Here is a 14,262-nt window from a genome sequence, read left to right as displayed (position 1 = left end):
CATTAGTTTCCCATATTGCTCTTTCAGTGAAAAAAATCCACTTGTGGAGATTTACTGTCATTGTTTGAATCCATTACAGTTTTTTTTTATGTCAAAGTAATAGTTGTAAGAGAATGCAGATGAGAATGAGAACTCTTCCTCCTGGTGTGTTCAGGTACCTGCGGCGCAGCTATAGTGTCAGTGGCTCAACTCTTCAGTCGGGCATGTGCAGGCGGCGTGTGTGAGGATTGCTGTAATGTGAGTGGAAGCTCTGAGTCAACAGACTATTTGCTAAGGCATCCAGGGTCAATAAAGAAGCTCACCTCCTTCTGTCAAGTGGTGTTTAATAAAAGCTAACCTGCTCGGCGCTGCGGTTAAAGCTCATGTGACCGCAACGACTCACATGTGGGAAACTCTCCAGAGGAAGAAAGGGAAAAGCACTTGGCTCTTTAAATACAAAATGTGTAGACAGGGTCAGCATCTGAGGTCTCGGAGCTCCTGCCATTTTTATACACGTACACACACGGAGCTCTGCTAACTACCTTGTATCAGCCCTGGGCACTTTGGAGAGGGAAGGGATGAATAGAAGCGGAGAGATAACACACACAAAAAAAACGGATGGAAATGGAGGATGGCCAGAGATGGAGATAGGAGCCAGAGAGGGGAGGACAGAAAGCGGTGGGTATTGGAGTGGGTCCTCAGTGGGATAGGGTGTGTCTGAGTGTGCACAGCCGCGTGTGCAGACCACCCTTGTCCATAATGAAAGCCAATCAGCTTGGGTGGCAGAGGCGTGTGCTGCAGGAAGAAAGCCAATCCACTGAACCTAATGAACCACGATTGGAAATCAGGGAGAGGCAGAGAAGAAAGAGAGATAGATAGAGGAGAGCAGGAGCGATGAACTCGTCCGCTCTGGGTTGAGGAAGAAAGCGCCGAACGGGAAAAGAGATAAATAAAGATGGAGGGAAAATAGAAATAAAACAAGAGATGGGGGGGAAGAAAGGAAAACAGATTGCTGACCTCATCCCGATAGTCGGGGATAACAAGAAACTTGAAGGAAAAGTGTCAGACAGAGAAAAGTAAGAGATAAAGAAAGATGAGATTGGAGAGAGACAGAAAGAGAGGAGACGAGAGGCGGAGGTCAGCCCGGGTTAATACGAGGAAATAAGCCCCTTCGTTCTCGCCTTCCACACACACACAGCAGGCCACGAGATTGGAAACCTCACGCCTTTCATTCACACACAAATGGAGGACACACACACACGTGTGCGCACACACACTCGCACACCAGACGGCGTGTTCATCCAGTGTGTTGGAAAGCCCCTGGGTTTATGAGTTCAGGAGGTCAAATCCCCTCGGGCCGGGGATAATGGGAGAGGGCTACATATCACAACAAAGAAATGTAGTGATAAGAGGCATGTGATAGCTGTGTGTGTGTGTGTGTGTGTGTGTGTGTAGTCTGAGTCCGTGATTAGACTCCTATGGTTGGTTGGTTTGTGATGGTTGAGACAACAATATGGTTTGTGCTGTTTTCGCCCCACAAAATGCGTCCAATCTGTTGGGAACTAAAACAACGGCTTCTTTCATTGATGAACTCTGCGTGTGTGTGTGTGTGTGTACACTCACCCAGGTCCATGCTCTTGGACGCTCTGTTGCGAGGAACATTGTCCTTGTCGTTGAAAGCCGCAGCCAGGTGGGGCTGCTTCTCAAATTCACTGCAAAACAACAGATCGCACTTTGATTAATCAATTGATTTCAATTTACCCTTGAACCAGTGCAGCAGGAGGGCGGCACCAGAAAGCGAGATCAGTGGGTTAACGAGGTACGTTGAGCCTAAAGCTAGAGTCGTCTGTGTGACAAGGTAGGGAGGTAGGTAAGTGAGCACATACAGCGAGCAGCAGCCGCACCGACTGTCCAACATCGGCACACCGTGAGGACGGAAACAGAGGGCAAGCAAACACGCCGTCTGTGGTCATTTTGATTCAACAAGCAGACTTCACTACAGAAATTAGTGACGTTCTTTACGTTCTTAAACCAGCTGCTGGTAATTTAACCAGCTGAGTTGCAGGTGACGCCATCAGCTGGCTTGAGTCGAGCTCGGTTCACACCGCTGGAACGTTCTAAAACGGTTTCATCTCGTCAAAACTCTTTGGTCTAGAACGGGCTTTAGTTTTACCATTTGATCTCAGTTAGTTTAGCCTCCATTTTGACCATACAGGACATAAGATGGCGCCCACTTCCTGTTTACAAACTCTCATGTAACAGCTAAACAGTGCACTAAATATGTTTCGTAAGCCACTTTAGGCAAGAAACAGGCAATACAGTGATAAAATCTGAGTTTGAGAGAGAGAAACAAAGAGGGGCGGCTCTCTCTCTTGATCCACTTCTATATGGCTGAAATACAAAAATGCGTTCGTACAATCGTTCAAGCAACAGCCCTAGAGCTGGAGAAAATGCATCAGATGACGCCGAGATGAGCCGGGAGATCTGGGCGCTGGTAAGATGGAGAGAAGTTCACCACAGTTCATTTACACACACTGCCCACGTTATTAGGACACAACGCTGGTTGAAAATCGGCGAAGATCGATTAATTTTACGAGTCGAATGACGCACTGTACGGGTCATTTGACTTGTTTTATATGGACGCACACTGAAGAAGAAGGAGTTAACAGAGCACGTTGTCTCTGGTTGAGGTTTTACAGTTTGCCAGCTAAGACAAAAAAGCCTGGCTCTGCCAAACTTGCGTCGTGGTGCACCCCTGAGGAGCACAAAAGTCTTTCAGTGACTTGTTAGTTACATCACCCGAACAAGAAGGAGTGAATGATATTTAAAATCCACACACACACACACACAGAACAGATCATTCAATTTCCTCTACGCCAGATGGCACGATTCAGCGAAACAATAGCACGCACTGTCTCTATTAAATTTACAGGGAAACAAGTCTATTGATGCCAGACTCCGACTCTGACCACATGAGATACTGTACACACACACAGATTCTCAAACATACTCATTCAGAAGACTGTTGGCAGAACGTTGCAAAACACATGACACCCTTACATTTATGGGATTTCAGAGTGCTGCTGTTGTCAGTGTGGCAGCAGGCTGTAAGGCACAAATATCATCGCTCTTTTTAAGCCTTCAGACTCCTACAGAATTTACTCTATTATGCTATCAACATAATTACTTATGCATAATGCAAATAGGCTATTGCAATTAGGCTGTATAGTCTAAATAATGCATATGAGCCTTGTAATATTTAGTGTAATGGCTCTTCTTTATCTCATAACACAGCGCCCCATATTAAGAGTGCCATTAGAATATAATAACTCCATGTGTGTAGTTTCATAGAGTGCTGATGGTGCAGTGCACTGGAGATTATGTGTGTGTGTGTGTTGGGGTGGGGGGTACCTGTGGCGGGGGGGAGTTAGTGGCAAGTCTCTATTCATTTCCTCCACAGCCCCTGGGGAGGGTGGCGGGGGGAAGCCTTCCTCAAACACCTCATCACCGTTGCCGTAGTGACCGTGGCTGCCGTTGGCGGTCGCAGCGGGATATGGAGCTGAGGAGAGACAACAACAATACAACAGGTAAAAAAAAAAAAAAGGACAAAGACTGGTTTTGTTTATCAGGGTGGAATCAGAGAAGAATCTGGAGAAGGGGCCAATTTTTTTTGTTGGTTTAACACATTTTCAGTCGCATTGAATATTTTTTGGGTTATTTCTTCTAGTTTTTTACTGAACTAGATTTGCTTTAATGTCAGTCCTGAGGCAATTAACGCTTAATAATTAATGGAAGTGTGTGTACAGTTTTTTAAAAGGTGTTCTTTTTCTATATCAATCAGCAGCACACAGAGGGATATTCAAATGCAGACGTCAGACACATTGAGCACCAGTGTGTCCTTCATTTAAGGATCAATACTATCAATAAAGAGCTGAGTGAGGTCAGGCATTTAGAAAGCATAAACTCTGCACTATCAGAAATAAAGGTGCTGACTGGAATCATATAGCTTTCTTTGGCTTGTCTTTCAGAGGGCTCTACCTAGAACCCAACATAAAGAGTTATACCCAGGCCCCTTGGAAGCCAAGTTTCATAGCAGCCAACCTACAGGTCCGTCACGTGATGCCATTGGGCCCAAACAACATTTTCCCATAGACTTACATTATTAAAGAGACGTTTGTACATCAATGGATACATTTTTTAAACGTCACAACCTCCCCAAATGACTTGTTTCAGGATTTGAGCGGATCATTTCGATAGTCTAAGTACGCATTCACACATTCAGCGAACCCTGGTTTGCTTCCACGGATAGTTCGGGTCATTTGGAGTGGTGTGGACGCTTATACGAACTCTGAAAACTCACCTGAAAACTGAAGTGAACCCTGGTACGGTTCGCTTACAGTGGGAAATGCAAACGCACTATCAAGCGAACCAAAGACAGGAAGTGAACCAAAGAGAGAAAGTGACATAGAGCGCAGTGCATTTTGGTGGAAGGGGTTGGATTTCATTTTCAGTCCTGGCCAATCGATGAGCTCCTCATGCTGTTTTTCTTCCTGGTCAGTGGTCATTTCGAGCAATACCGCCCCCAAACGAGTAAATGAAAATGAAAGGTGTGAAATTTTTCGGCATTCCCCGTCCAATTGAACCGAGTCCCCGGACTATCCTGGTGTGAATGCGCCCTAAAAGAGCCACACCATTTCATGTTGACCCCATTCAAATTAGCGGAGGGCTATACAAAAGTTTGCTGTTCCCAACAGACCCGGGTTATTTCACACCTGAGAAGTTACAATTTTTTGGCCACTGAGCAACTTTAACAGGAATGAACAGGGCCCTGCCTCAAACGCAATACACAGTTCTCTTTATACATCTGTGGCGATACCTAGAACGATGTGTGAAAGAGGTCAACCCAGAACCCCCTATGAGAGATTCTGCAGAGAACCCTTTTAGAACACCTAGAAACCTCTCTAGGAGTTCGATCCAGGACCTTTCCACCTTCTGAAGGCTCATTTATACTCCCTTTACGTCCATTTCAAAGGTTGTAATCTTCTCTGCCCTCATATTTCCATGCATCCTTTATAACAGCATTGATAGGGCAGAGCCAAAAGTTATATTGGATCTTTATACGAAGACGGTGGTCAATGAGGCTTTAAAATACATCCTGACATATGGACAGAGAATTACTTTCATCAATTTCACTATACATTACTATATACTATCGTCTCCTACAGTCATATCTTTCGTAAACTACACTACACTGCCTCCACATTCTCCAGTGGTTCTGCTCCGTTTCGGTTGTATCTGTAAGCTTTCAGAAAACGTGCACAAATACGGACGAAGGGTCTGTTTGCCTCCATCTCCATATCTAACGTTGAGCATAAATGAGCCCTTCGGGTGCTACCTAGCACCCACTCAAGGTTGACCTACCAAGAACAATTTTGTACTCCAAAGGTTTCATCTGGAACCCACCCAGGGGGGCTCGAATAGTCGCAACTGACTGCATTACCCTTACCCTTTATAGCCTGCAACTTCGTACCAGTCATTTAGAACTGAAGAAGCTTCTTGGATGAGAGGTGAAACGTCTTCAAAAAACGCAAGCAAGTCCAGTTGCCCACGATTAGCACTTACGATTACCATGACCTGGATGACTGAGAATCTTCACCAACATTACCCTTAGATATTTCTCCCACTAATCATGATTTTAGTTTAACAGATGATGACACTTATTCCAACGTAGGAAGTGCTGTGAATAGCCGCGGTCTGGATTATAATGTTTTTGTTGTGTGCGCCTTTTCCTGGATTTCTACGAATCCATTAGTGCAAGGAAACAGCGCTCTGGGACACGATGAATGCGTGATATGTTAGTGTAACTCGTTCGGTTTTATATGCAAAAGGAATTATTGCTCTTATCTTATTTGGTTGCGATTCTACCGGCATTTGAACATAGCTCCCGTTGGTGTTAGCATCAATGCTTTCAACAATCCCTGAAGAACTCTTTCTACCAGAAAGAGTTCTTTGAATGAATCAGATTCTTAATGGAACCCTTTGTCTCGCGAAGAACGCTTTCTTTGGATGAAAAAGGTACTTAAAGGAACTCTTAGTCTTACAAAGAACCCTTGAGGAACACACTTTAGAGGCAGAACTTTTACCCTTCAGGAAAACCCTTTTGGAACCCTTATTTCTAAGAGCGTGCACAAACACAAACACACAGAATACTTATTTCCATACAGATGCCTCATTCTACCTTCCCTACATCACTCCCTCACTGTAACGCCTTTGTGTTGAATCCCTCCCCCCGCACAAAATGACTGTAACTGTACCGCCGCTCCAGTCTGATGGAGAGCTGACAGAGAAAAGCATCTCCAGCTCCCTGCATCCCAGGGGGTGAGAGGGGGAGACAAGGGAGAGAGATAAAGAATGAATTTAAAACAGTTTGTTAGTCTTTTCTTTTCTTTTTTTTTAACACCGCAGCACGCTTGCTGCACAATACCCTGTATGCAAATCCGGCCCACTTAGAAGCCGTTTCATCAGCGTAATGATTCCAAGGTCAGATCTTTAGCACATGAAAAGCAAGCGTCGCGTTCGGAAAAAACATAGTTAATGACTTCCTTTTCTCCCGCTATAAATATGCAGGGGCGAGAGTGAAGAGAGATATAAAGACAGAGCTGGGAGAAGATGTGACAATTCTGTAGTGCGCTGCTATAAAGATGCTCAGGGTGGCTGCGACACACAACAATGTCAGGAGCCCTGGGTGGGTGTCATGCTGTGCAGCTATGGCAAACACACATGGATGCGAGCGCACACACACATAGGCTGACAAACATACTGTGTGTACACACTCAGTGGCAGATAACGGGAGTACACAAACACTCACAGCCTAATGTTGACTATCTGACAGTTCAAATGGACAAATATTGCACGCTGTGTGATTTGCCGAGTGTTTGGCTGCACGCTCACCACTTCCAGAGTGGCTGTACGCGTAGTTGTTGCTCGTCATCGGAGCGTGACTTCCATTCATGGTGGGCTCCGTGGGTCTGGAGGGTCCTGAGGGCCCCTGGTATGCACCGTGGCCCCGTGGCTCCTGTCAACAAAGAGATGAAGAGAGATGATGGTTTTTGAGGGCTCGTATGCAAAAATATGTGCCACATCCAAGCCAAAAATCATGAAAAATTGATGATGTTGCCTCACACATCAGAAGATTAAAGTCTTTTATTACCCAGCAGGATTAATGTCTTTTTTTATTCCTTTTGTGTGTTGCTTATCAGCCAGTGTTGTCCACTGCTGGTGTATGCAGAGTACATACTGTATTTTGGCACACAAATATCAGCGAGCGAGCCAAAAATCTGCGTTAATCCAATCCGATTTTTATTTGACATGTTCTTAAAATCTGGTCCCTGTCACACCTGTGTTCCCTGGTCCGTCTTGTGTTCCCGCTTATCCTGTATCTAGCAGTTTTCTTGGGAATACAGTAATTACATTTAAGTCCAACATACACTCTGCGAAAAAAAAAAAAAAAGCAGGATTTTACATTAATTTCGTCGTAGTCACATCTTGCAACCGATCAATTATGATTCACCTCAGATGGCGACGCGCGAACAAAGCTTTGAGGAAACAGGAGCAGATTTAGAACAATCCTCAGAGGGCTTTGAGGAGACGTGTAGCGTGGGTGACGAACAAAATATCACAAAGGAGTCAAGTCGATCATAATTGGGAAAGAAATTTGTCATCTATGCAGATAAAGAAAGATGTTGTCTTTGCTTAATGGCAGCAGGAGGATGCTCTCACAAGTTAGACATACAGCACTATTTTGTTGCTGTGTCTGACTTAAAGGGTAGCTTCAGTGGTTTTCAACATGGCTCTATTTTCCCATGTTTCTGTGTCTAAGTGACTAAAGTGACTAAATGGGAACAACAATTTTTGAAACTGCTCCAGTACTGACAGAGAGCGCTGCAACCAGCTGCAGGCTGCAATGTAAGTACTTGGGGCAATTGGCACCATCAACTTAAGTCCAATTAAAGTGCTTTTTTTTGAACATCAGATTATTACTCTAAAAATGAAAGGATCCCTACAGAGACAGACCGTTTTATTTAACCAGGACCAGCCCCAAAATCGGCATCACCAAACCCAGCAGAGTCTATTTAACCCTTTGTGGTCAAGGCCGTTTTCGACTAATTTGATTGCACCTTTAAATTTCACCTTAAAAACTGTTCACCTTGCCTTGTTTGGTGTCATTTTTTTTCAGCAGAACTTCCCCAATGTCACTTTCTAGTAATTTTTTCATTCTGACATACTGCATTAACACATTGGACCTAAAATCACGCAAAACGCCACCAATACGAAAGCACTTTCAGTTTGCGAGCACTTTAGGCAACTAATCCATGACTAATCGACTCTTACAATAATCGGTGACTATTTTAGTAGTTCACTAATCAGTTTGAGTCATTTTTCATAGAAAAGTATTATAAAAGTACCCAAAATACTCTTATTGCAGCTTGTTACGTTCAAATATTGGCAGCTTTACACACTCTCCCATGACGGTGAACTAAAACCCTTTGGTGTGAGTACGAAACAAGACATTAGATGACGTAATTTTGGGGTTTGGGAGAGACAGACCGACATTTTTCAACATTTTAACACATTTTTTGATAAAATGATTAGTCGACTAATCGAAGAAATAATCGACAGATTAGTCGACAATGAAAATAATCGTTAGTTGCAGCCCTACTTTCGTTAGAATAGCCCATTTTTACGGTTTCTTCTTGCACCAAACGCACAGCAAACCTGACGACAATATTCAGGAAATGGCATAAATTATTTATCATAAGTCTGGTTTTACTCAGCCTATCAACACAATTTAAAACTGGTATATAGTCTGAAGTTTGCACTTTCGACACAAGTTGAAACGGAGACTCAGCGAGGCTGCATCTTGCTGCTATGTCATCTTAAAATGGTCATGTGATATGGACGCACCGGCACGTCCGTGGACTCCAGAGGGTTAAATAAACAGCAATTTTAGCATCATAAAACATAGGTCGTTCAAAGTCGGCAAAAACAAAATAATACTTGCAAACAACATCTTGGTTCGTCTTTCTGCTGCTCCAACAATCACCACCTCTGGTTTGGTTGAAATAAACCCTTAGTTCACCCAGTTAGATGTGAAGACATGCTGGTTTTATACACACTTAAAATGCTGTTTATTTAAATGGAGTCTGGTGACGATGGCGATGGCCATGACATTTCCAACTCTTTTTTTTTTAGGTTAAAAAAAAAAGGATCTCAGGCCTCATTGACACCGCAAGCGATGCATTCGGGAAGCGGTCCACAAGCCGCTGCCGTCCTGTCAAAATACAAACCACACCTGAACAGTTGGTGGCAGTAGTTCACCGTGTTTGGACCCAAAGCCCAGGTTGGACAGGTTCCCGTGCCAGTGATTATTCCAAATGGGTAAGTAGTCGTTTTCTGCTTTGTATTACTATTAAACACGAGTTTGTGTGTGTTGTGACCTCTCTTGGCCACCGTAGATGTCAATTTTTTGTTGGATACAGCGACCATTTCCTCGCGACTCGCGCAAAAAAATCAGTGTCTCTTCTATTTTCAAGCTTGCTCGCGAAAGCAGCACGACTCGAGCAGCACGTAGAACGGATGCGGTGTGAATGCTCTAACCTGTTAACACGATCTCCAAGATTAAAACGCGAGTAAACAGCGACCGTTCGTGAGTGGTACGCGAACGCATCGCTTGCGGTGTAAATGAGGCCTTACGCTTAAGAAAAAGGTGGGGATCCTGTCCATAATGCTGTCAGACACTCACAGTAACAATCTGAGCCTGTCAGTGGTTAAAACAAGCACTTTTAGTGCACTGATATTGACGGTGTTTCACGGCTGCTGGCAGCAGAACTCCCACTCAGTGTTGGAGCAAGTTCAAAAACTGTTTTTCTCAATCAGTCACTGAGACACAAGAACATGTGGAGACAGCGTGCAGGTTGGAAAATACTGAAGTTACTCATTAAGCTGTTGGATCAGGTAAGAATGTGACCTCTACCTTTACATTAGCAGCAACTGTTTTACTTGAAATCTTTCATCAGGAAAGAGGAAAATATTTTGTTATGGAACGTGAACTACAAGAATAAAATAAATATATATGTATAAATAGATATATATATATATATACTGATCGCCTTTGGCAGTCCTTTTGAAAACCGACTTCAACGATATATAACTGCAAAAAAACTGTGACTTTCTTAATGTGCACAAATGGAAAAACAGTAATTAAGACAATCCGGAGAGAACTGACAGGCATGTTATCGAACAGCCCAGCACTACAAAGGCCCCCCTCCACCCCCACCCCACAGATGGAGATAGGGACTTGAAGTGCTGGTGGGAATCTGCGCTGGTGGAGGATGAAAGACGCCTTTTTCTGGTCAAAGAGACGGGAGCTACAGCTGTCACACACACACATACACTTATTTAAGACAAAAAATAATCCTTAGAATAATAAAAGGTGTTCGTGGTATCAAAGCATTGGGTGGGGCGTGTGCACAATGTCATGGAGTCCCTGGGGTATCATTAGTACCCACCATACATGTTAATATGTTACCACATCAAGTCTGTCAATCACTTTGAGCTCATATATGTGCGTATTATACATTTGCACACACTGACAGCTCTTACGCATGTGCCCATGAACATAAATCATATCCATCTTTCCATCCGTCTCCACAAACTGTCGAGTCGCCGGAGGCTTTTGAAGCAGCCAGGCAGACAGGCAGTCAGATATCTTAATCCCACAACAATAAGTAAACAGGAGGGGCGGGGGGGGGGGGCTTCATCTATCCAGCCAGCGTCAACCTACAGCTGCATACAATAGGTTCTGAGAGGCTTTGCCCTGCCTCACCATGCTGTGTCACCCACCCCACCTACGGATCACCCGCCTCGGGATGGAGAGCAAAAGACAGAGAACAATATCTATTTCTAATATAATTTCATTTAAGGTGCTTTGAGCTGCACTAATCTTAACGAAAGGTGCTACAGAAATATATGTTTCATTAGAGATGGTATTGTGGAAAATCTTCCAGCGTGACTGTGAGAGAAGAAGAAAACAAAAAGACACAAGCTGCTGTCATCTAATTTCCAGTGAAGTGTATGAAACTGTTTGCCAGGAATAAAACGCGGCTTTCCATCACACGAGTGGAAGCAAAATAAAAAGTTTCTCGCCTGTGAAAATAAAATAAAATCAGTCAGAAAAAAATACAAATCATTCTTTTAAAGAACTGGTTGATATGGACGAGCTGCTCGTAGTCTTTAGTGTTTGCTAATAATGGCCAGATGTTGATCTCTTTCCAGATATAAATACAAAAACAGATGCCAAGTCGGACTCGAGTTAAGTCTCCAGTCCTTACCTTTAAGTTTCAAGTCCCGAACAAGTCCTTTGCTACTAGGGATGGCCGCAATTAGGGATGCACTGATCCGATATCTGGATCGAATATTGGCCCCGGTATCATCAAAATAGATGGATCAGGTATCGGACAATGCAACCTATACCTGAGGCGATCCTTTCCCTTTAAATCTATTGCGATGCGAGCTACGTCATACGTCATGGAGCGAAGGAGAGAATCTGCTGTGTGGAGGTATTTCACACTATTTCAACTGCTGAAAATAAATAGTTCATCATTGCATTAATCTGTTTCATTTTATCTCAGGAAAGAACTGTGTAGTCATTAATGCCTGATGCCTCTAGTCTTTTCTGTTCTACATGTAAAGGTATATAGCTTTTTAGGTCAACCATGGTATCGGATCGGTATCGGGTATCAGCTGATACTCAAAGCCACAGCATCGGGATTGGTATCGAAACTGAAAAAGCTGGATCGGTGCATGTCTAGCCCCAATTAGTCGTCTAAACGATTAAACGTCCACTTCCTCGCGAATTGGCACCAGAAACATTAGCCACAAATGTTCTGTTGTAAAATTTCTGTCGTATAATCTCCAAGGTTCAATGTGCCCAACATTTCAGAGGCAGTTTATTTATTTTAGATGTTATTTTAGTGGTTAACTTTTGTTTTGACTGAGTTGCCGTCATGTTCACATTCATACTGCACGGCGCTGAGTGTCTCGTACTTCAGCGCCATTTAAAATCTGACATGGTTGTTGAACATTGTGATTAAACACTCCCTCCAGGATCTCGTGGCAAAAAAAACCCTTGAATTTGTGGCCAATTTTGTCAAAAATTGTGATGAAAATTGCAGCATTTTTTTTGTGATTTTTTTTGCGGGAAATTGCGGCAAATGACAAAAGGAGGAAAAAAAGTGATTTTATTTTGAAATACTACCTCCAAAAATAAGTCATGGCTTGGGTGAATGGATCAAGTGTTGTCAAGTCAAAAGGTTCAAGTCCAAGTGAAGTTGCAAGTCACTGAAGTCCAAGTCCGGGTGCAAGTTATTTTTGATCTTGTCAAGTCTAAAGTCATCAACTGACATTTTAAAGCTAACTACTCTGAGCTCAATGCTAACATCAACATGCTCACCAGGTCTCTTACCAACCTGAATTTACTCACATCACCATGGCCAATAAACAGTCAGAATCCCAAATAATTGGTACATAATCATGGTAGTGTTATCGTGATTAGGATTTAAGGTCAGCCCTAAAGGAAAGCAAGCTCCAGACAGAGACAGTGAGACAGACGAGCGACGCTGAGGGCCTCTGGGAGATTTGCTGCTTTATCGCACTGCCCCACGGTGCCACCAGACTGGCTGTGATGAGACTATTCAGATATATACTGAACTTTGAACTGGATTTGATAGCATTTATCTGCAGGCTTGGATAACTAACACACACACACACACACACTGATAGGAGTGTGGTGTAGATGAGATGGAAATGCCACAATAGGCAGGTCAACGCCAGTCAACCCTCCCTCTCTTACACACATTATCACCGCGCATCTACTTTGACTGCTGCGGAGCATCTCTATAAGCTTTTAAAATGATCAGTCACGGGTCAGCGTGGCGCTGAATAGACAGACGTAACTAAGAAACAGCTATTTTCCACCGTCTGTCGTGCTTGATGTCTTCATCAGTCTGCCATTTGTGCTGCTTTGCAAGCACTAGTCGAACACAACTTGGTGTTGATTGACTCTAATGTTTCTCGCGCGTTTCCCACCAGGGATTAAAGAAACTGACACGGCAAAGTGAAGACTTTTTTTTGGGAAACATTAAGACGAAGGCACAAAGGAGAAAGTGGTAAAAATAAGCAAAAGGTTAACACGTTCCATTCAGGCTGATTTTTAACACATTTATCACATCTGAGAGGGAGCGTGTTCACAGCTGGGAGCATTCATGGGCACCGATTCTCTACTTTTCATGAGGCATTCCTGAAATATGTTCATTATATATATGGCTGTGAATGTGTGACTCCTGGTGCGGGTGTCACTTTACAATTTCGGTGTGTTAAGATGAAAGAATAAATCACGTGATGTATCTTGGTGTTAATTCTAAGTTGTTAACATCTGCGTGGAGGAGAGAGGAAAGGCAGAAAAGAAAGAGGCTAAAACGGAGGGAGCAGGAACCCAAAAGTCAGGTGGTGCAAAGGAGAAGGCAGCCAGTGAAACAAACAGACAGGCATGCAGGAGGCTTCAGATTGGCTTTATTCAACAGAGGAGAAACAGGCAGGCGAGACAGAAAAGCAGGAGTACATTCCCTTAAAACAAATGGAAAGTAAAAAGAGAAAAGTTAATAAAACTTTATACAAAGAGACAAAACAGGAAGGAGCAGATTAAGCTTTTACAGTGCGGGAGAAACTGTGAGAAAATAAATTTTAGAGGGCTAAAACCAATGTGACAGAAAGGAGGCCGTACACGGTGAGGAACTGAGTTTATGGGTAATATTTTAAAGCTAAAAGTTAATGCTGTGACAGTTAGAGGAATTGGCAAAAGCGGAAAGCTCTCAGCGAGATTAATATGCATCCACACCGTCGATCACTAAAAATTTACTGTATTTACACATGGAGGATTTGGTGCAGAGGAGGAGGAAGTGGCTAGAGGTGGTGCGGTCTGGTGAGAGCCCGGTTGTGTGCGTAGTTATGCGAGTGTGCGTCGAGGTATCTGTCTGCAGACGTGTGTGTGTTTCTGTTGGTGGGGATCCTGCTGTGCGAGGGCGGCGGGTCGCCGTACATCTGCCCCGCCATCGCTCTGATGTTCTCCGTGTAGCTGTTACTCTGAGGGCCGTCCTGCCTGTGAATGGTGTCCAGTGTGCGGCTGCGTGCGTGCCTGGATTTGTGGCCGTGTGTGTTATCGGGCGC

General features: G+C 43.7%; 1 protein-coding gene across 2 annotated transcripts in view; it reads right to left on the bottom strand.

Moving 5' to 3' along the window:
- pard3ba (par-3 family cell polarity regulator beta a) overlaps window positions 1–14,262 on the bottom strand; it is a 206,772-nt gene that overhangs the window by 103,504 nt on the left and 89,006 nt on the right. For both annotated transcript variants that reach the window (XM_050063013.1, XM_050063014.1), the window contains 3 exons: window positions 6,931–7,054; window positions 3,391–3,538; window positions 1,603–1,691 (listed from right to left, as the gene is read on the bottom strand). In XM_050063013.1, coding sequence (XP_049918970.1) covers window positions 1,603–1,691; window positions 3,391–3,538; window positions 6,931–7,054 — 361 coding nt within the window. The remainder of the gene's footprint in view (window positions 1–1,602; window positions 1,692–3,390; window positions 3,539–6,930; window positions 7,055–14,262) is intronic.

Source organism: Epinephelus moara, chromosome 15 (genome assembly GCF_006386435.1).
Source record: "Epinephelus moara isolate mb chromosome 15, YSFRI_EMoa_1.0, whole genome shotgun sequence".
In the NCBI taxonomy this organism is placed as follows: domain Eukaryota; kingdom Metazoa; phylum Chordata; class Actinopteri; order Perciformes; family Serranidae; genus Epinephelus; species Epinephelus moara.
The sequence above is the reverse complement of the archived record's forward strand: the minus strand, read 5'-3'. Positions and strand labels throughout refer to the sequence as shown.